At 59.5% G+C, this 21,390-nt stretch overlaps 1 protein-coding gene and 1 long non-coding RNA gene across 4 annotated transcripts in view; one reads left to right on the top strand and one right to left on the bottom strand.

Annotated features, from left to right (window-relative positions):
• The window catches only part of BICRA (BRD4 interacting chromatin remodeling complex associated protein), a 75,840-nt gene that overhangs the window by 42,310 nt on the left and 12,140 nt on the right, over positions 1-21,390 (top strand). For 2 of the 3 annotated variants that reach the window (XM_053668302.1, XM_053668300.1), the window contains exons 2-7: positions 10,497-10,597; positions 12,310-12,355; positions 12,445-12,487; positions 14,232-14,297; positions 16,051-18,015; positions 18,719-18,898. In XM_053668302.1, the coding sequence (XP_053524277.1) occupies positions 12,315-12,355; positions 12,445-12,487; positions 14,232-14,297; positions 16,051-18,015; positions 18,719-18,898 (2,295 nt within the window). In that variant the 5' untranslated portion in view covers positions 10,497-10,597; positions 12,310-12,314. The remainder of the gene's footprint in view (positions 1-10,496; positions 10,598-12,309; positions 12,356-12,444; positions 12,488-14,231; positions 14,298-16,050; positions 18,016-18,718; positions 18,899-21,390) is intronic. The other variant, XM_053668304.1, reaches the window with a different exon arrangement.
• On the bottom strand, positions 771-4,638 carry LOC128627919 (uncharacterized). Its single transcript, XR_008392213.1, has 3 exons — positions 4,573-4,638; positions 1,346-1,412; positions 771-828 (listed from the first exon to the last, which is right to left on the bottom strand). It is a non-coding gene; the product is annotated as an uncharacterized LOC128627919 (long non-coding RNA).

Genomic DNA, 21,390 nt, shown 5'->3' with positions numbered 1-21,390 from the left:
AAGACATTTCCAGCGTGTGACTGGGCTTTCAGGAGGTAGACCTCGGGCCTCTGATTCGCAGTCCGCGTTTTTACGGGCACGCTTTCCCGCTGTTCCACTCACTCCTGGTTCCGGAGCTCTGGAGGTCACTCAGAAGAAAGATGGTGTGCGTTTTCATTGCTCTTCAAATGGCTCATTCTCTTCCTTCCCCTAAAGGGCTGGGAGCGGGCCAGGAATCGACATTCCCCCCCCCCCCACACACTTTCCTTTTCGGGCTTTGAAATAGACACAGCCCGCTGGCTGGCAGCTCCATACCCAGGCCCAGCCAGCTCCCCTCCGGCCCCCCAGGCTTTGCACGGAACTGGCCTGGTGCCGCCCCGGGGAGGGCACGAGCCCCGTGGGTTTCCACCTGGGTCCCCCTGGAGTCCGCACGACCTCAGCTGGGTGTGCGCTCGCGTCCGGGGTCCTTTGTGCAGTGAATGGCCTGGGCGATGGTGCGTGATGCTCGGTCTGTATGTCCTACGCCTGTTACATGCCCAGTGCAGAGACATGAGTCTACCTACGTCATACACTTACATCCTGCGGCAGTGTCTTGGGGCTGCCTTAAGTACAACAGCCCTGGTGGCTTAAAATAATAGAAGTGTATTCCCTCTCAGGTTTGCAGGCAGAAGTCCCGAATCAAGGCGTGGGCGGGGCCAGCCGGTTGTGGGCGGGGCCAGCAGGGCAGAAGTTGCTAGGGAAGAATGGGTGCCTTTTTCTCCAGCTCTGGTTGGCTCCAGGGGTCCTTGGCTCATGGCTCCCTCCTTCTGCCCCCTGTCTCCACAGGCTTTGTCCTCTGTGCCTTCTCTTCTGTTTAAAGGTTATTGAATGTGAGACTCACCTAGGGTGATCTCATTTTGAGATCCTTAACTGAATGATATCTGCTAAGATTTTTTTTTCCTCCCCGAAATAAGGAAGGCCACATTCAGATTCTGGGTCGTGGACATATCTTTTTGGGAGGTCACCATTCGATGGACCACAGATGCCTGAGAAATAAATACATCAGCAGAGCATAGCTTGCAGGCATTGCGGTACTTTGGGTCCAGCCCACGGTGCCTCACCAGACTTGTCCAGGAGGCTGAGATGTGCGGGAAATGAACTGACTTCTCTGTGGCATTTCGGGGCAGTGTAAGGGCCGAGGGCCTGAGTGGGTTATTGGCGGGTGGTGGGGACCTGTCGGGATGCCATAGAGTCACTGGTTGGGGTTTGGTGGGGGAGCTAGCCCGGCTGGCTGCATCCTGGGGTTCCCATGGACTTGGGAGCCTTTGGGCTAGGGTTCAAATCTGGGCTCTGCCAGTTTGCTAACTGGTGACCTTGGGCCACTTACCTTTCTCTGCCTCGGTTTCCTCTTCTGTGAAATGGGTGTGAGAGGAAATGGCACCATCCACGCAGGGCTGTCATGAGAATGAAATGAAATGGGAAGAAGCACTTAGAATGGCACCTGCCACCGGCGCACGGGGGAGAGCCTTGGCTGTGATGACGAAGATGGAGAAGCAGGAAGGGATGGGGGCCGAGGGTGTCGGGCCCAGGCCTGGACCACCTCAAACGCCTGGCCTTCCCAACTTCAGCTGTCTGGCGGGGGCTCCTAAGCAGGGGCTGGCCCTATGCTTGGGCAGGCCAGCCGGTGGCCAGTGAGGAGGAGCAGAGGCCATAGGGCGCCCGGCGGGCGTTGCACAGTCTTTTGTGCGAGGTGTGGTTGATGTTCTTGCTGGCGGACTTCAGCTCCGGGAAGGTACGGCCGTGTTTGCCCACTGGAGTCTTGGCGCTCAGCATGGGGCAGGAATACAGGAGGTGCTGAGTGACCTCTGCGAATTTGTGGGTGAATGGATGCATGCAGTGGAGGCAGTATTTAAAATTCGCATGAATTTTATTGTTATTTATTTTTGTAAAGATTTTGATTTTTTCGGACATGGGGGAGGGAGGGGCAAGAGGGGAGAGGGTCGCCTGGGATGGCCCTCAGTAGTGTTGTGTGGGGAAAATCCTTGTGAATTTTAAATGTTGCCTCTGCTGCAAACTAAAGTCACTCAGCAGGGCCTCTGAATGGGGGTGGGGGGGTTGTGCTGGAGCAGCTGCAGGTACAGCCCTCTAGAGACCGAGGGCCAACCTTGACCTCACACCTGGACTCACCCAGTCTTTCCCCTCCCACTTCCCCAGTCTCTCTGCCCAGGACCACTGTTCTCCTCTCTGTGCAGACCTAGGCCTCACCCTTCCTCTCCTCCTGTATCCACCCACCCAGCCTGGGTTACACTCCTTGCTCGCCCTGCCACACCCACTGTCCAAATACTCGAGCACTTCCCTACTGACGGCTAAATAAGTGTTGCTTTAAGCCCCCAACACCCTGCCTGACTGCTCCTGACTGCCTGAGACCCCCCCTGCCACCCGCCCCCCGCCCCCCATGGCCCAGCCACTGTAAGGAGCCAGCTGGCGCATCTCTTTCTGCGCAGCGCCGGGCCCTTGGTCTGCGGAGGGCTGTGTCTGCTGCTGCTGCTAACATGTTACCCCCAAGTGTAGTAATTGTGCTCATGGGTTTCATGGGTCAAGAATTTCACATGGCCCTGGCTGGTGTGGCTCAGTGGATTGAGCGCAGGCCGGCAAACCAAAGGGTCTCAGGTTCCATTCCCAGTTGGGACATGTGCCTGGGTTTGTGGGCCAGGTCCCCAGCAGGAGGTGCACGAAAGGCAACCACACACTGATGTTTCTTTCCCTCTCTTTCTCCCTCCCTTCCTCTCTCTCTAAAAAGAAATACATAAAATCTTTTTAAAAAATTTCACATGGCATTTGACTCAGTGGATCTCTGCTCCTGATGTCTGGGGCCCGGGCCAGGAAGACTCAGAGCCAAGGGGCAGAAGGCTTGTCCACACACGTGCTCAGCACCGGCTGCACTGACTGAGGATACGAACGTCATCCACAGTGCCTGCTGGTGGCCTGTTCGGGTCCTGGCTTTGGCTTTGACGTCCCCCTAGCGTGGTGGCCTCAGAGTAGGCAGGCGGCTTTCCGATCAAGCTTTCGGGTTCAACGTCCCAGCGGACAAAGCAGAAACTAAATTGCCTTTAGTGACCTGGCCTCAAAAGTCACACAGTGGCAGTTCTGTCGCCCCGTCCCTGCTGAAGTAGTCTAGTCACACACTTTTCCCTCTATTCAAGGGGAGTGGCAAGATCGCACTGGGGAACGGAGACATTGTCACAGCCACCTTTGGACTGCACCCTAGTGGCTGAAAACAAAACTGTCATCTTGACGGATGGAATTTGGACTGGGCGCAGCCGGGTGCTTTGGGTCCTACCTGGGTGTCTGTGGTCAGCTGGAGGTCAGAGAGGCCGCTCTGCCTCTGGTGCTTGGCTGGCTGTGAGCCGTGATGATGGAGGGGACTCCTGGCCTTCTTCACACAGCAGTGGGCAGAGAGAGAAGGTGTGCCAGGTGTCTTTAGGCACCGCCTGAGAATACACGCTGTCACTTCTGCCACATGGTTGGCCAAGGTGTGTCAAAAGGCCAGCCCAAGTTGAGTGGTTGGGTAACAGACCCCATCTCTGGGCTTGGAGGAGCCACAGAGCGTGGGACTAGGGAGCATGCGTGTTTCTGGCCACTTTGGCAATCCCCACGGTCGTGTTTCTGCAGCTCCCCTCCCAGTAGCCCCCTCTCATTTGTCCGGGCCTCTCTTCCCAGTGGGTTCACAGAGGCTAGTCCCTCACCTATGGAAAGCTATCAGAGTCCTTGTGATGAGTTACAAAGTCATCAGAAGTGCAAGCTCATTTATGTCAGGTTGTGCCTGACTGCAAATAAAGGAAAACCTAATAGGGGCTTAAGCTGTCGGGATTAGGAAGTCTGGAGGCAGGCAGCCTGTGAGGAGCTGTTAAGAACCCAGCCTTTTCCTCTCCTTTCAACAGTCATCCTTGGCAGAGGACCCTATCAGCTTCAAGTTTGTTGTCCCATGGTCGTAAAATAGCTGCCGCAGCCCCAGTTGTCTCAACTGTATTCCAAGCTGGGAGCGTGGAGCAAAAGATGTTCTGTCTCTAGAGAGAGAGGAACTGTTCTGTTTTTACATTCAGAGAACCTTTCCCAAAGTCTGTGACAGTCTTACCCGAAAGTCTCACTGAGCTGCACCCAACTGTATACACTTTGGCTGATACTCTTGGCAGAAAACTATGGCTAATCTAGCTGCGAGGAAGCCTGGGGAAGTGAATGACTGGTAAGGGGGATAGGCAAGGTGTTTCGGCCATGGTAGGAAATATGCACCCAGACAAACAAACACAAATGAAACCAGTGTCACAAACAGATACTTAATGCTTAACATCTGGGGTGCCTTTTAATCTTTTCTATCCTGCCCCATTCTGCTTTATACTCTGCACCATTTCATTGGGAAAAAAAAAAATCCTGCTCACAACCTGCTCATTGGATTTCACAACCCTCAAAGACGTGTCCCATTGTTTGAGAAAGACTGACTCAGAACTGTCATGGTTTACATCTTGGAATTGGCAAGGCTTCTGGGAGGAGGAGGAGGAGGGGGAGGGCTGGGGAACCCGTGTTGGGCAAAGCCGCAGCCCGACTTTTGCCGCTTACCTTCTTGTCCTGCGGTGTCCCGTCAGGCAGCGACAGAGTTCCGTCAACTTTCATTTGTATGACTTGCAAGTAACCCCGGGGTTACTGAAGTTTGTCCTGGGAAATTAACATTCGCCTGTGCCTGGTGTGAACCGGGGCCTTTGAATGCGTACCCCGCTAAGCTGTCTGGCTTCTGTACAGCTCCCGATGACAACGCAGAACTCCGATCGCATTACAAGTGCCGGAGGAATTCACACGAGTTTCTGGAAGGACACTTTGTCATTGATGCGTCACGGCTGTTCTCTTGAGCTGCGTATGGTTTCCAGGCCTGGCTTTCCCTGATTTTTCTAGCAGATGGTGAGGAATGAGGTTCTTCAGAGTCACGGGGTCTGAGTTCAAATTCTGACCCATGGTGGGGTTTGAGGCAAGCGTCCTGACCCCTCTGTGTCCTGAGCTGTGAAACGTGAGTCAGCGTCCTTTCGGGCTCCTCGGGGCCCCAGAGGGATCAGTGGGCATGGAGTTGGCGCAAGGCCCAAGACTGAGGCAGCGCGGGGCCGAGCCAGCTTTGCAAGGTGCATCTGTCAGCTTTGGCTGAGCCGCGTGTAGGAACAAGCGAGCCTCAGATCTCAGGGGCGTTACCGCAGGGAGAGCGCGCTCCCACTCGCGCATGCGCCCTTGGGAGGGTGGCTGCTCTGTGTGTCCGCTCCCTTCTGGGATGCAGGACAGGAGCCACACGGTGGCTCTTAAAAGCCTCTGTTCCCATGAGCAATTTTGGGTCGGCAACTTTGCACTCTAATTGTCACCCCTGCGAGTCTCTTTTGCGGAAGCTTTTGAGTGTGTTCCGAGGTGAGGGGCATCTAATACCGGCCCTGGTTGAGAACCCCTGGGAGTGCTCCCCAAGGCCAAGGGCGGCGTCATTACGGCATCCTCAGCTATGTGTGCTGGACACACAGTGGGTGCTTCATACCTGCCTTTTCCACCAGGCTGCTCCTGGAATGAATGAATGGGTTTGTTTTACTTCCGCAGATTCACTTAATAAATATTTCCTGTGCAGCAGGCAAACAATAAACAACCAAATACACAGACGTGTGATAGTTGATATTAAAGTACTTTTGTAGTTAAAAGTGTTGCACTATGAGAAAAAAAATTAAGACTTTATTTATTTTTAGAGAGGGGAAGGGAAGGAGAGAGGGAAACATCAATACGTGGTTGCCTCTCATGCACCCCCTGCTAGGGACCTGGCGGGCAACCCAGGCCTGTGCCCTGACTGGGAATTGAACCGGCAACCCTTCAGTTTGCAAGCTGGAGCTCAATCCACTGAGCCACACCAGCCAGGGCTTTCTTTCTTTTCTTTCTTCCTTTCTTTCCTTCTTTCAAGAGAGGGAGAGAAACGTCACTTGGCTGCCTTTTGCCCTGACCAGGGACTGAACCTGCAACCTAGGCATGTGCCCTGACTTGGAATTGAACCGGAGACCTTTTTCTTTGTGGGAGGAGTCCGGCCAGCTGAGCGAGGCTGGCCCGGGCTTTCCCACCGTCCCTCCTGACCTTTCCCACCATTCCTCCTGACCGGCGCTGTGTAGGCAGCTTTCTGCCCTGATGGACGCGTTCTTCACCTGCGCCCTCCCCTGCTGCAGCCCCACGTGACTGTGACTGAGCCCCTGATAGGTCACTCACGTGAAGGAACTCAATGCTGTTTCACTGAATTTTTCATATAAGTATCTGTATTTAAAACTCTGATGTTTTTAATTGTCCATTTTCTCCATTTTAAAATTGTGGCGCAACACCCAGAACATAAAGTTTACTGCGTCAGGCAGTTTTCCATGCGCCGTTCATTGGCACGGAGGACAGTCAGCGTGGTTGTGCAACCGTCACCGCCGTCCAGCCGCAGCGCCCTTTGCATCTTGCAGAACCGAAACCGCACCCGTGAAAGTGCCTCCCCAAGCCCCGTTCCCGGCCAGGCCCCTGACAGGCTCCATTCTACTTCCTCTCCCTGTGTGTGGACCTCAGAAGTAGAATCGCACAGCATTTGTCTCTCTGTAACTGGCCCGTCTCGCTTAGCAGCGTCCTCAAGGGTCCCCCGTGTTGAGCCCGCGTGCGGATCTCCTTCCCCAGCAGCACTGCGTCCTTTGCTCGCGCGCACTCCAGTCTCCATCCTCCTGCGGCTGGACCGGCGCTCAGGCTGTCTCTGCGCCTTGCCTGTTGGGAAGAAGCCGCCGTGGACATGGTGGAAGCGCGTCTCTTCGAGACCCTGTCTCCAGGCCTTTCGGGTGGACACCCCGAAGTGGAATCACTGGATCATGTGCTGGTTCTATTTTTAAATTTTTGAGGAACCGCCAGGCTGTTCTGCACGGCAGCTGCACCATTTCGCGTTCCTACCGACAGTGCGCAAAGGCTCCAATCTCTCGTCCTTGCCCTCGCCAGTGTCAGGATTTTCTGTTCATGGATAGTGGCCATCCGAATGGGTGGCAGGTGGTGTCTGTGGGTTTTTCCTTTTTCTTTTTAAAAAGATTTTATGCATTTATTTTTTGAGAGAGGGGAAGTGAGGGAGAAGGAAGGGGAAAGAAGCATCAATGTATGGTTGCCTCTCACTCACCCCTACTGAGTGGGGACCTAGCCCACGGCCCAGGCATGTGCCCTGACTCAGAATCAAACCAGCGACCCTTTGGTGTACAGAACAGCGCTCCAACCAGCTGAGCCACCCAGCCAGGGCTACACCTAGAATCTTAATCCCAATTCCTCAGCATCATCAAATATCCAGGCACCTCAAATTCTCTTTTCCAACAGTTGGGTTCATTTGTGTGCTTAGAAGCTCCCTCTGCCTGCTGGCTGAGAGCTAAGGGACACCTGCTGAGCCCTGGACATGTGGGTGGCAGGCACATTTCTTTCGTCTGCGTGACCCCTACTTTCCCTGTAACTGCTCCGTTTAGCCTCGATGATCCCATCTGAGAAATGGGGGTAATGGAGGGTTTGGATGGATTCGAGACTTGGTGCCCAGCGGTTTCTGTCAGACTATGTGCCTCACTCGTGGGTGAAGTGTTTGACATATAAACCCTCCAGGTAGCAAACCTGGGGCCTGGGACCTCTGTGGCCAGAAAGCTGCGGGCGTGGCCAGAGTGCATCATATTTACAGTGTCCATAATTAAAAACAATTACGGACATACCGCTTTGTATTGCACCTCCCAGATACTGCGTTTTTTGTTACAAATTGAAGCCGAGAGAGCAAAAAGACTGCGCCGCACATGCTTTATTGCCGCACTTCACTGCAGTATCTCCGAGGGGTGCCTGTGTAACTTGTGTGTGTCACTTACAAAACGCGGGAGGTGTAACGGTGTTCACGTAAAACAGTCTCACGGGGGGATGTGATGTTGTCTGCATTTTCTAGAGGGGGCTGAAGGCAAGGGCGGGCTGCGGAGCTTGTCCTTGGGCCCGCAGCCGGTGAGTGGGCGTGCCGGGGCGGGAACCCAGGCCTCCTCTCACCCACGCAACACCCGACCCGGCTCTCTGGCAGAAAGCTCAGGGAGGGCATGGGGCCGGCGATGCGCGCACAGCAGCCTTGTAGAAGCCGGCTGCTCTGAGTCTTGGCCGTTTGTTAAAAATGCAGCAGCTCTGGCCCCCCTCCTGCTTTCTGGCAGCCTGGATGCAGGGTGGGGCCTGAAGTCAGCCGGAGACCACGTGCAGGGGAGACTGGGGGCAGAAGCTGGAGGCCTCTGCACCTCTGACCTGTTCTCATTTAGTGGCACTCACGAAATATCCAGACCAATAGCATCCCTACCAACGTCTGTGCTGAGAGCCCCGCCCTCCACCACGGTGGGAGAGGGGCAGCTTGGGGTCCTGCCATTTTACAGATGGTGGCATTGAGGCCCAGAGAGGTGCAGTCAGTGGCCCTAGGTCACCCAGCCCGTGCGTGGGGGAGCAGGGACTTGAACTATCCCTGCCCCCAGACTCCAACCCCAGAACTGGCACCCCACGCTGGACCTCTCTGCATGGACTCAGTGGGAGACAGATGCCACTCTGGGCGCCCAAATCTCAGAGGAGCCCAGGCCTGCTAAACATTGACATAGCATTTGCTTTACTATGGAAAGTCTCAAAAACACACAAAGTAACTAGACCGTGTGCTGAAGTCCCCAGCTGCCTGCCGCCCAGCTTTAACAGCTGCCAACAAGTCGCTGCTCTTTGGACCTCACTGTTCCTCCCCCGCCCCACACCCATTGCTTCATGGTGGTGACTTATGTGTTGTTGTTTTAAGGTTTTACTTATTTATCTCTAGAAAGAAGGGAAAGGGAGAAAGAGAGGGAGAGAAACATCAATGTGTGGTTGCCTCTTGTGTGCCCCCTACAGGGGGTGGGGGGGGACCTGGCCCTCAACCCAGGCCTGTGCCCTGACTGGGAATTGAACTGGCAGCCCTTTGGTTTGCAGGCTGGACCTCAATCTACTGCGCCACACCAGCCGGGGCTGTTTGTTAGTTTATAAAGGTGATGTTTACTTGTGTTGTGGCGCACAAATCGGGGCGTTCAGGCCCCCAACACCTCATCCCGGTGTGGGTCGGTTCCCTGCCCCCGTGCGCGAGCCTGGATGTCACCACTGGGATCAGAAGTTGTGCAGGAGGATCCTGGCGCCTCCTGCGGATGTGGCCCCAGGAACCCAGGGGGCTGTGCCGCCCTCCACGCCAGGGCGGTGCACCTGGCATTCCAGGTGGGGTGGTGGCAGTCTTGTGACAGCCTTGTCCTGGCTCTTTCTGGCGGAGGAGCCGGAGGGGAAACCAGCCCCCCGCGCCCGCCTGCCCGTGTTCCTCTCTTTATCACTCTTTTTTATCGCTTGGAATCTGACTGCCCCAGGCATTCCTGAAATGAAAACAAAAGCCCGCAGGAGCAGAGCAGGTCACTCACCTGTGGCTTATCTCCACATTTTTGCCATATTTGCTTCAGGTCTTAAAAGAGACCAGTACAAGGAGCATCTTCTGTGTGACAGCGGCGGAGGACGAGGGAGGGACTCTGGAGCGAGCCTGCCTTAGCTCAAGCCCCGGCCTGGCCACTGCCGGCTGGGGGAACTTGGGCACGTTGGGGACCCTTCTGAGCCTCGGTCCTCTCCTCTGCGGAATGGGGCTTGTAAAAGCTCGCACCGCGTAGGGAGTTAGAGGCGGTGGGAAGGGTTAGGTAGTGTGTGCAGAGTGCCGGAATCAGGGGCAGCGCGTGGCAGGCAGCGGCGTCCTGACAGCGGGGCCTCTTCGTGTCACGGGCTCTGCTCCTGCCAGCCCGCCTGCTGGCTCACGCTTGTGACCTCCAGCTCTCAACCCTTGGGCTGCCTTCTGGGTCACCGGCAGGTGTGTGCGGAGCCGTGGAGAACACAGGCGCCTGCGGACCCAGCGGAGGGACCCAGCGGAGGTCACCGCCTTGCCTCCCAGCGTCCCCAAGATCCGGAAGGCAGGGACCCGCCCTCCTGTGTTAGAGAGGCCAGGGGCAGGGTCGCGTTCGATGCGGATGCCTCCACAACTTCTGGTAAAGAAGCTGTCCTAAAACAGGAGCCCAGAGGAACCACGGACGCGGGTGGGTGTCCCCACAAGGGGACAAGGCGCTTGTGGGGACCTAGTCCCTGGTATGTCCCCTGGGAGAGGTGGTCCGGTTTTCGCCCATGGGGCACTCACGGCAACTTGGTGGAACCTGAGCACCACGGGTAACCGGAAAGTGACTGCGTGCTGTTCGATGGGTGCGCCCAACGGGTGCTGTGGGAGGTTATGCCCTGCTGTGTAGTAGGCGTGCGTGTCCGCGGTACCACACGTGGGCACCTGTGCTGCGGTGGTGGTGTTGTGTGTTTTCAACGCGCGTTTGGCCTCTTCTCTGAGCACCCTTGCCCTCTCTCTCCCGTTCTGCCTGTTCTTACTCCGGCTGCCCCGTTCTCCTCTCCCGGACTTTCTCGCTCACAGCGTCTCCGTCATTCTCTCTCCACAGCTGGCCCCTGAGAGGACACACCCAGAGTCCCCGGCTGGGGGCCCCGCGTAGACCTGGAGCGGACACCCCCTCCTTCCCTTCATGATTCGTTTGTAGCACAGGTAACCAGCGGAGGGTCCCCGTGTGTCACCTGCCAGGGCCCCCCGGGACCCTTGGGCCGTCCCGCTGCCTCCACGGGCAGGGTCTTCCCCTCCCTTTTCTCCAGATTCTGTGCGGATCTTGCCTTTTCCTCCCCCGGCCGGGACTGCTGATGCGGGTCGAGGGAGTGTGGGTGGGGCTGGGATATGGAGTCAGACGGGTGTCACTGCTGCTAAATACAGCAAAAGGCCAGGCAGGGCCTTTCTGGGGACGGTCCCGGGGCCAGCCCAGGGAGGGAGAGTGATGGGCACGGGAGGCCGGGGGCATTCAGAGTCTCCGTCTGCACGGTCTGGGCTGTCCTGGACCTGGGTTTGTTCCCTGGGGCCCGTGAAGGGTGCACGTGAGGACATGCCAACACACGTATGTATCACCAGCCCCAGGAAGCGCCCGTACGGTTTTAGGTCACAGTCATGCTTCTCTGGTCAGGGCACCTTTTCCGTCAGCAGCTCCTCTTGTCACTGTTTGGGGAAGCCCCTCCCCCAGCCCTCAGAAGCCCCCAGCCGGCTCTTCTTTGTGTCACGGAGCCGCTGAGGGTCCTGGGAGCTGGAGTGGTGGCCAGGGGGGCGTCTCAGGGTTGCTCAGACAGTGCTGGTGGGGGGCGTGGCTGCGAGCCAGCTGTGTGATGCTGTATGTGTGGTGGGGGGAGGGGGTCCCCAACCACCATGGCTTCCTCAGTGAGATTCAGGACTTCCCCATCCAAAAAGAGAGAGGGCAAGGAGGACCCCACAGCCCTGGGCCGCACCCCTGAGGCCCTGAGCTGGGCCTCTCTGTGTCCCCCGAGCACCCTGAGGGAGGGGAGGGTGAGCGGGTGGAGGGCAGGGGTCGTGTGTGTTGGAAGAAGAGAAAGACGGATGTTTGGACAGCAGTTTGGCAAGATGGGCAGGCGGGGGAGCTGGGGGGGCTGGGGGGGTGTTTGGAAAGACGGAAGGTTGGGTGGGTTGGGGGCGGATGGGCAGATGCAGAGAACCTCAGTCCCCTCGCCTGCAGGATGAGGCTGACAACGTGCTTCCCCATCCCCGGGGCTGGAACAAGCTCTCACGTCCGTGCAGCGCTTGGCATGGGGTCTGGAGTCATGTAAACGCTCAGCACACGTTCAGTGCCCTCCCCGTCGTCATGCTGGTGGGCCCAGCCCGGCCCCAGGGCCTCCCCCCCCCCTTCATTCGCCACACAGACCCCTCCCACAGCGTGCTCCCCGCCAAGCCCTGTGCTTGGGCAGGCCGGGTGGTGTGGCGATGAAGGGCCGGCCTCCGGGGCCCGGCTTCCTGGGCTCAAGGCCTGGCTGTGCCGCCTGCCGGCTGCAAGGTGGGGACTGAGGGTCTCCATACCTCCCTTACTCACCTGCACCTCGGGGGGCACCTCGAGGATGAGCCAGAGTGTGTGCTGTGTGTGGTCAGGGCTGGCTTCGTCTTGGGCACTGTCATCTGTCATCATCGTCGAGTTCAGATTCTGGGGACGGGGAGGGACGGGGAGGAGGAAGAGGCAGCAGCAGCTGGTCCGCGCTTCTGCAGGGAGGCCCCAGAGCTGCTTGGCGCCCGTCCCCTGTTCACAGACTCATGGGAACAGAGGCCGTGGCCCCTCCAGGGGCCTTGACCCTGGGGAACGGTCCTCAAAGGGAGGGTCCTGGCATGCTGCCGAAATCTAACCTGTCTCCCTGCCCTCTTCCCGCCCCGTGCAGTGGCGATGGATGATGAGGATGGCAGATGCTTACTGGACGTGATTTGGTGAGTGACGGCCTCCCCACCCCCTCCCTCCCCTCCCCTGCCCCGCCCAACCCACAGCCCCTCAGAGCCTCTTCCCTTCTCTCTTCCAGTGACCCTCAGGCCCTCAACGACTTCCTGCATGGATCCGAGAAGGTGAGTGAGCGCCGGGCTGGGAGGCGTTCGAGCGGCTGGGGCTACGCATTCCCTGGTTCAGCAGACATCTGTCCCCCGACTCTGTGAGCTGGGAAGTGGGGAGCAGGAGAGATGGCCGGTGCCTGTCCTCACTCCATACACTCTGCCTTGGTCAGCAAACTAACCAGTCCCCAATAAAGGGGACGGTGGGAAGCACCCTGCAGGGTAGGACGAGAAATAATAGTGTCACGTGCACAACAAAAGAGGCTTTAAAGGAAATGAATGGGGCCCTGGCTGGTGTGGTTCAGGGGACTGAGCACCGGCTTGTGAACCGAAGGGTCGCCGGTTTGATTCTCAATCAGGGCACGTGCCTGGGTTGTGGGCCAGATCTCCAATAGGGGGTGTGAGAGAGGCAACCACACATTGGTGTTTCTCTCCCTCTCTTTCTCCTTCGCCTCTCTGAAAATAAATAAATGAGATCTTTTTTAAAAAAGAAAATGAACGGAGGGTGGGGCCAGGGCCTGCCTTAGGTAGTGCGGTCAGGGAGAGTCACTCTAAGGAGGTAAACCTGAAGGTGGGGTCAGAGGGAGGGGCCACGGCGCTCCGCGCAGGCCAGGAGCAGGTGGGGGGGTGGTGAAGTCAGCGTGTTTGAGGAACACAAGGCTGGTGAGGCCGGACTGAAGGGAACACTAGTAGGAGGTGAGGCCGGGAGTGACAAAAGTCACCAGGTCTCACAGGGTCAGGAAGACGTGGACCGAGGAGATCAGGTTTCATTTTGCACGTGACAGGCGGTTCTGATGGGTTAGTAAGCAGAGGGGATGCTGGAGTCGAGGCTGGCCCCAGAGGGAGGGACAGAGCAGGGGACAGGGAAGTCTGAGCCATGGGTCATCCCGGCTGTCCCCACACCTAGAGACTGAAAACACCTGTGAGAGCTCAGTGAGGGTTGGGAATCAGGGAGCGGCCTCGCTGGGTGGCCTGGGCCAGCGTCCGTCCCAGAGTCGCAGGGGCAGGGTGGGGAGCTCCAGTTCTGGAAAGGAGACTCATCAGTTGGTGGAGAGGGGCCGAGTGCAGCCGGATGACAGAGGCCCCTGGGGCAGGTGGTGAGGAAGGGCCCTGCCCCGGCCTTGGCGTCTCTCCAGGAGGCAGAGTCCATTAGACTTGCTGTCAAGGAAGAGAAAGTGACTGGGAGGCCTCCTGGATTCTGGCTTGAGTGGGTTGCGGTGCCCTTTTGTGCGATTGGGAATGTGGGGTGGATTCCAGAAACCCCTGGGGGGCTGGTGGCCGTTGGGTCTGGGGCTCTGTGGAGACGCCCAGCTGGAGAGAGAAAGCGGGGAGGCTGCTGCGGCACTGCACGCTCCCCAGGCGCTCGCGCGCTGCTAGACTCTGTCCTAGGTGCTGAAGGTGCCCAGGGGCTGTCCTAGGTCCTCCCAGAGGCCGGCGCAGCGCTTCGAGCTGGGCGCCTGGGGGGCGGGTCGTGCCTGGTGCTTGGAATGACTGCTTGAGAAGGGACAGAGTTGTTGGAGGGGTGGCCTCAGTGACAAGCCCTGAAGGAGGTACTTCCAGAGGGCGGGGGCGGTGAAGGGCAGGGGCGCAGCCTAAGCAGCAGGTTCTAGCGCCGGGGCAGCCACAGTGTCGGCAGAACCGCGGAAGCCGGTCCGAGGAACTTGGGTCCGGGGCCACCTTGCCCCCCACCTCGTTCTAGAGCAGGGGCTGGCTCACTGCCCGGCTGACCTGTGACCTTGGGTGGGGGCGGGTCTCCTTGCAGCTCGACGGCGACGACCTCCTGGATAACCCCGCGGAGGCCCAAAGTGCCTTCTATGAAGGTCCCGGGGTAAGTGGCCCCGGGCCTGGGGCGGGGTCACGCCGGTCCCTGTGTACTTTGCTGGGCGGAGGGCGGGTGTGGTCACCGGGAGCAGTGCGGCTGGAGGCGGGACTCTGCTGCCAGACCGCCCGGCTGGGCCCCGGCCTGCGGCCCTGGGGAGTCCGCTGGGGCACAGCCTTTTGGGGGCGTCGAGGCAGATGCCAGCTCTGGGCTTCACCGGGGCACACTCCCCTCAGGAGGAGGCGATAATGGGGGGTCTGCAGTCCTGTCTTTGCTAAGCCTTTGGGCGACAACCTGGGCTGGGGGAGGGCATGAACTGAGGCAGACCTCAGTCTCCAGCTGGAAGGTGAAGGCAGGGCAATGACTGAGCACCTGCTGTATGCCCCGGCTGTGCGGGACCCATCCCTGAACGGCCGTGTCCTCTCTCCTTTCTCTCTGCTGCCCCTTCTCCTCCTCCCTCCTCACCCCCTCTTCTCTCTCCCTTCCCTTCCTCCCTCCTCATCATCATAACTATCGTTTACCGAACACTTCTTGTACGCCAGGCCCTTTACAGTACTTTTCATTCAGTCCTTGTAACTGTAATAGTATATCCTGAACAAGGCTTCTTTCGTAATGTAAATGGTTAAGTCCAGATCCCAAGATGTAAGCCTCCCTTCCCATTGCCACCTCTGTAGACTCAGCAAAGGCGCTGGGTCCCTATTCTTCCTTCAGGGCTGGTACTCTGCTGGGCTGTTGGTTAACGCCCACGCAGCCCCGGCTGGGGCTGTCCTCACACCTCCTGCTGATGTCCCCGAAAGTCACCACCCTCCCAGGAGGCTGAGTGGGGGGTCAGATATCCACGGGGACCCCATGCCGGGAGCGTGATTATTGCTTGCAGAATATTTGCTCAAGTTGCACACACATACTTGTGCCCACGTGGCCTGGACCGTGCGTGGAAAGTATTTAAGAAGCTGTCAGGCTCGGCTCTGGCTGGCGTGGCTCAGTGGGTTGAGCGCGGGCCTGTGAACCAGAGGATCGCAGTTCAATTCCCAGTCAGGGCACATGCCTGGGTTGCAGGCCAGTTCCCAGCAGGGGACCCACGATAGGCAACCACACATTGATGTTTCTCTCCTCCTCCGCTTCCCTTCCCCTCTAAAGATAAATAAATAAATAGATAGATACATAGATAGATAGATAAATAGAAAAATAGAAGGGACAGGCTCACAGCACAAAGTTAGATTCATGTGTTATGTTGAACAGAACCACAGTATTTTACCCCAAACCCTTGGTGCCAGGTACATTTCGAAGTTGGGGTTGTTTGGGACTCTGGAAAGGTGAGGCCGGGTGTGTGCGCCGCGCTGAGGGCTCGCTCCTCTGCCTTTCCCAGGTCAGACCGAAGAGGGGTCCCGTGGCGTGGGCGGGTGAGGCCTTTCCCAGGTGGGCCCATCGTTCTGGTCAGGTTTCGCTTCCAAAGCGACGTGACCGCAGTTGCGGTTTCCAGAGCCTTGGGGGCTTCAGAATCCCAGGGAAGAGCTAAGGGCCTGCAGGACTGTTCGCCAAGTGGTTTTTCTTAAGTGCACAGATGGGGGGAGAGGCCAGATTAAGTGAACTCCGCAGTGAAGCCCCGGTGGAGCTGGGATTTGAACCCGGGGCCAGCTGCTTCCAGATGGAGTGTTCTCTCTGACTGCCACCCCCACCCCGAGGGTCCCCTGGTCCAGCCGTGCCCCGAGTTCAGCCCTTCGCTAATCTCAAGTCTTTCCTTCCCACGTTATTTGGCCTCCAGCTCCACGTGCAAGAAGCTCCTGGCAACCACTCCAACGCGGAGCCCAGCCAGCCAGCCCCCAGCGTGGACCTAGACTTCCTGGAAGATGACATCCTGGGCTCCCCCGCCACCGGGGGCGGTGGTGGGAGCGGTGGGGGTGCGGACCAGCCCTGCGACATCCTCCAGCAGAGCCTGCAAGAGGCCAACATCACCGAGCAGACGCTGGAAGCCGAGGCCGAGCTGGACCTGGGTGCCTTCCAGCTGCCCACCCTGCAGCCCGCGGACGGCGGGGCGGGCCCGGCCGGCGCCGGAGGGGCCACCGTGGCCCCGGGGCCCCAGGCCCTGTTCCCGGGCGGCGCCGACTTGCTGGGACTACAGGCCCCGCCCACCGTGCTGGCGCACCAGGCCCTGGTGCCACCCCAGGATGTGGTCAACAAGGCCCTCAGCGTCCAGCCCTTCCTGCAGCCCGTGGGCCTGGGCAACGTGACCCTGCAGCCCATCCCGGGCCTCCAGGGCCTGCCCAACGGCAGCCCCGGGAACGCCACGGCGGCCACCCTGGGCCTGGCCCCCATCCAGGTGGTGGGCCAGCCGGTCATGGCGCTCAACCCGCCCACCTCCCAGCTCCTGGCCAAGCAGGTGCCTGTCAGCGGCTATCTGGCCTCGGCGGCCGGCCCCTCGGAGCCAGTGACCTTGGCCTCGGCCGGTGTGTCGCCCCAGGGGGCTGGCCTGGTCATCCAGAAGAACCTCCCGGCCGCCGTGGCCACCACGCTCAACGGAAACTCGGTGTTCGGAGGTGCAGCGGCTGCCACTGCCGCAGCCGCCGCGGGGGCGCCCGCGGGCCAGCCGCTGGCCGTGGCGCCGGGCCTTGGGGCCTCGCCGCTGGTTCCGGCGCCCAACGTGATCCTGCACCGCACGCCCACGCCCATCCAGCCCAAGCCGGCCGGCGTGCTGCCCCCCAAGCTCTACCAGCTGACACCCAAGCCTTTCGCCCCTGCGGGCGCCACGCTCACCATCCAGGGCGAGGCGGGCGGGCTCCCGCAGCAGCCCAAGGCCCCGCAGAACCTGACTTTCATGGCCGCGGGCAAGGCCGGCCAGAACGTGGTGCTGTCGGGCTTCCCGGCGCCCGCCCTGCAGGCGAACGTCTTCAAGCAGCCCCCCGCCACCACCACAGGGGCGGCCCCGCCTCAGCCCCCCGGGGCGCTGAGCAAGCCCATGAGCGTCCACCTCCTGAACCAGGGCAGCAGCATCGTCATCCCCGCCCAGCACATGCTGCCCGGCCAGAACCAGTTCCTGCTGCCAGGCGCGTCCGCCGTCCAGCTGCCCCAGTCGCTGTCGGCCCTGCCGGCCAACGTGGGTGGGCAGATCCTGGCGGCCGCCGCCGCCGCCCCCCATGCGGGAGGCCAGCTCATCGCCAACCCCATCCTCACCAACCAGAACCTGGCGGGCCCGCTGAGCCTGGGCCCCGTGCTGGCCCCCCACTCCGGGCCCCACAGCGCTGCCCACATCCTCTCGGCAGCCCCCATCCAGGTGGGCCAGCCGGCCCTCTTCCAGATGCCCGTGTCCCTGGCCGCGGGCAGCCTGCCCACGCAGAGCCAGCCGGCCCCCACCGGCCCCACTGCCACCACCGTCCTCCAGGGGGTCACTCTGCCCCCCAGCGCCGTGGCCATGCTCAACACCCCTGATGGTCTGGTGCAGCCGGCCACCGCTGCCGCCGCCGGGGAGACCACGCCTGTGCTCACGGTGCAGACAGCCCCCCAGGCGCCCCCCACGGTCAGCACCCCATTGCCTTTGGGCCTCCAGCAGCCGCAGGCACAGCAGCAGCCCCCCACGCAGGCGCCTGCGCCCCAGGCTGCCAACCCGCCTCAGGCCACCACCCCCCAGCCCAGCCCGGTCCTGGCGTCCAGCCCGGAAAAGATCGTGCTGCCCCCGTCTGCCGCCGCCACGGCCATCCTCACTCAGGACTCCCTGCAGATGTTCCTGCCCCAGGTACCCGGGGTGGGTGGGGCGGCGCAGGGGGGCTTTCTCTGGGGGGGGGTGAGGGCCGGAGGAGAGGGCAGCGAGGGCAGGGGCTCTGCCTCGGGGAGGGGCCGCGAGCAGCGAAGCAGCAGCTGAGGGGGGTCTAGTGGGCCAGGAGAGCGTCTCAGAGGTGGCGTCCCTGCTCTGGGCCTGTGCGTCCCCTAGATGGAGGCCCAAGGGTGACGGACCTACTGACTGACAGGAAGACAGACACAGAGAGAGGTTGACTGACAGACCACAGACAGGGAGTGGGACCAGCTGGCCACAGCGAGAGGAATCGATTTGACACCAGAGAGGGACAGGCAGACAAGGGGAGGGGCTGGTTGACTCACAGACAGACAGACAGACAGACACAGACACAGACAGTGAACGGCTGGCTAACAGGAGGGTTGATTGACAGGGAGAGGGACAGACTGACTGGCAGAGAGACCGCCTCCTGCTGGACTGGCTCACCCAACCTCCGCCTTGGCGGGGTTGGGTCACAGGGACGTGGACAGACAGACAGGACAGCTTCCCTGGTGCCTGGACTTCAGGGGTTGCCGGCCTCTCGGTGCCCCTGGCGCCTGGTCCCTATACCCCCTTGTCTGGAGCATGGCTGGGGGCGGGGGCCTCAGGGTGAGGAGGCCGCAGGCCAGGGGCGGCCTGGTGACCCTGTGCGGGCTGCCCCTTGCAGGAGAGGAGCCAGCAGCCCCTCTCGGCTGCCGAGAGCCCCCACCTCTCCGTGCCCGCCTCGGTCATAGTCAGCGTCCCGGCTCCCGCCCAAGACCCAGCCCCGAGCACCCCCGCCGCCCACGGAGCTGGCCTCGGCCCTCAGGCCCCCGACGGCCAGGCCTCCCCGGCGCCGGCCCCCCAGGTAGATGAACCCAGCAGCCTCCGCCCCAGCCCAGCCAGCCCTGCCCCTGCGCCCCCACCGCCCGCCGCTGCCCTCCCTCCCTCGCTGTGCCCTGCCTGCCTCTCTGTCTCGCTGGCTTGGGGAATGGCGCTCTCCTCTGCTCCCCAGACACTTCCGAGGGGCTCCTCACAGTCAGGGACGCCTGAGACCAGGGCCAGCCCCCTGGGGAGCCACCCTCTAGGCGGGAAGGCGCTACACCCAGTAGGCCTTCAATGATTTCCTGCAAGTATTGTCGTCATGTCTGGGGAAATAAAACGTTCGGGTAGTTCCCACATCACAGGGCGGGGAAGAGCAGCCCCGCCCCCGAACCTCAGCCTGCTGCTGTCCCGCCCTTTCCGGGCACAGATGAGTGGAGTGAGATCTGGATTCTTTTCTTTCCATTTTTGCAGAAATCATATAGCCTACTTTGCATGTAGGTTTGCACCTTGCTTTTATCATTTAAAAATTCACTGTGGAGGTATTTGGGTTTTTTTTACCACTGCATAGAATTCTGTTGTGTGGAGCTACTGCTTATGTGACCATTAGTCTGTGGTGTGGGCATGTTTTTTTTTTCCTAAGAGGCCATCATTTTCTTTTTTAAACATTTTATTTATTTATTTTTAGGCAGAGGACGAGGGAGGGAGAAAGAGAGGGAGAGAAACATCGATGTGGGGTTGCCTCTCGCACGCCCCCTTCTGGGGACCTGGCCTGCAACCCAGGCATGTGCCCTGACTGGGAATCGAACTGGGGACCGTCCCTTCGGTTTGTTTGCTGGCCAGCGCTTAATCCACTGAGCCACACCAGGCAGGGCCCATGCTGTGGGCATTCTGCTCACTTCAGTCTTTACCTGTTATAAGCAAGGCTGCCAAGAAAGACTGTACATCCACCTCTTGGTAGGATATGTTCTTAAAAAGCAGGTGCTGTGTCTAAGAGCCCATGTGTCTGTAGTTTTGACAGGCATGGCCAAGTCATTCTCCATGGCATGTAAATATGTTTCTCCTTTGTCACTGGTACATGGTCTGTACCTATTTTCCTGCAGCCTCAGCCCTGAATCGAACTTGGCCAATCTGGTACATGAAACATTGTATCTTGTTGTTATTTGTATTTCTTTTGCTGTGAGTGAGGCTGGCGGTGGCTTTCACAAATGTAGAACTACTTGTGTGTTCTATGGAATCGTCCCTTTGCCATTGTAACATTTGGGTTATTGGTCATTTTCTTGTTGATTTGTAGGAACTCTTTACATATTAGGAAGTCCAGCTGTTGTCTCATATGGGTCATGAGCACGAGAGGTTAGGGAGAACCAGGCACTTTTTATTCTGGATGGTGGCGTGACTCGGGCACAAGGACTGGCGGGTGGTCAGTTGGGACAGGAAGGAAGAGGAGGGAGAGGCCTCCGTGAGGTCCCGAGTGGCAGAAATCAGCTGGGCTTCGGCCTTACGCAGCCGTGATCTCACTCGGGTGATTTTAGTGCCATGCGACCTTGGCATCCAGTCCGTTCACCCCGTCGACAGGTGTCTGGGGAGGGCGGGACGTCTGCTGTGTGCCAGCCCTCGTGCCGACCCTGGGCGAGTCGCTGGGGTGGCCGGACCTTGGCTTCCTCCTTACCTGGAAAAAAAACCGGGAATAGTAGTTTCTTCCGGATCCGTCAGGGGTGCACAGGTTCACGCATGCTTCGCACAGAGCCAGTGCTTGGTAATCCATTTGCTGTTCTTGTTATTTTAGGAGTTGTTGTTACGGGCCTGGGTCCCGTCCAGAGGGATGTGGGATCATGAGGGTGTCGGGTCACCTCTGCGCAGGGAGGAGAAAGGGGCAGGAGCCCCCGGCCTGTGGGAGACCGAGTTGGAAGCACTGTTTCCGGAATGAATGGGTCCCGTCCGTCCCGTCGCCCCCCACCCCCTCGGCTGTGATGGGGGGCGGGGACAGTCCCTTCTTCGGAGCATGTTTGTCCCCTGCCGTGTCAGCCTGGCACCTGCAGACGCGCTGCCGTGGGCGAGTGCTTGTCTAGACTCCCCTCGGGAGCTCAGCTGTCCCCATCCACCAGGACCGAGGAGGTTCTCGGGGTAAAGGACGTTCGGCTTTAAAACGGAGACAGTAGAAATGAACTCCACGAGGCTGGAGTTTTGTCTCTTTTGTCCGTGCTGTGTCCCCAGGGCCTTGCACATAACCAATGCTCCCTGAGCATTCGTTAAATAAAGAACCGGGGAGGGAGTTCTGCTGCCCGCGGGGCGGGCACTGCCCCGTGCTCCGCCCCCTGCAAGGTCAGAGGGGAGAGTGTGCCACTGGGCTCTGCATGGGGTTCAAAACCCCGCTGTCCTGGACAATGGTGCGTGGCCGTCAGGAATGGGGACCCTGGAACCCCAGCCTTGCCGCTGTAGGCTCTGTGCCTCAGTTTCCTTACCCATCAAGGTGAGGATGACGATGATAGTATCGACTTCACGGGGTTGTGGTGAGGGACAAGTCAAGTACGTGCAGGG

This window comes from Artibeus jamaicensis, unplaced genomic scaffold, assembly GCF_021234435.1.
Source record: "Artibeus jamaicensis isolate MK-2021 breed Jamaican fruit bat unplaced genomic scaffold, CSHL_Jam_final contig_1526, whole genome shotgun sequence".
NCBI classification, from domain to species: Eukaryota; Metazoa; Chordata; class Mammalia; order Chiroptera; family Phyllostomidae; genus Artibeus; species Artibeus jamaicensis.
Note: the sequence above shows the minus strand (reverse complement) of the source record. Positions and strands in the feature narration are given on the sequence as shown.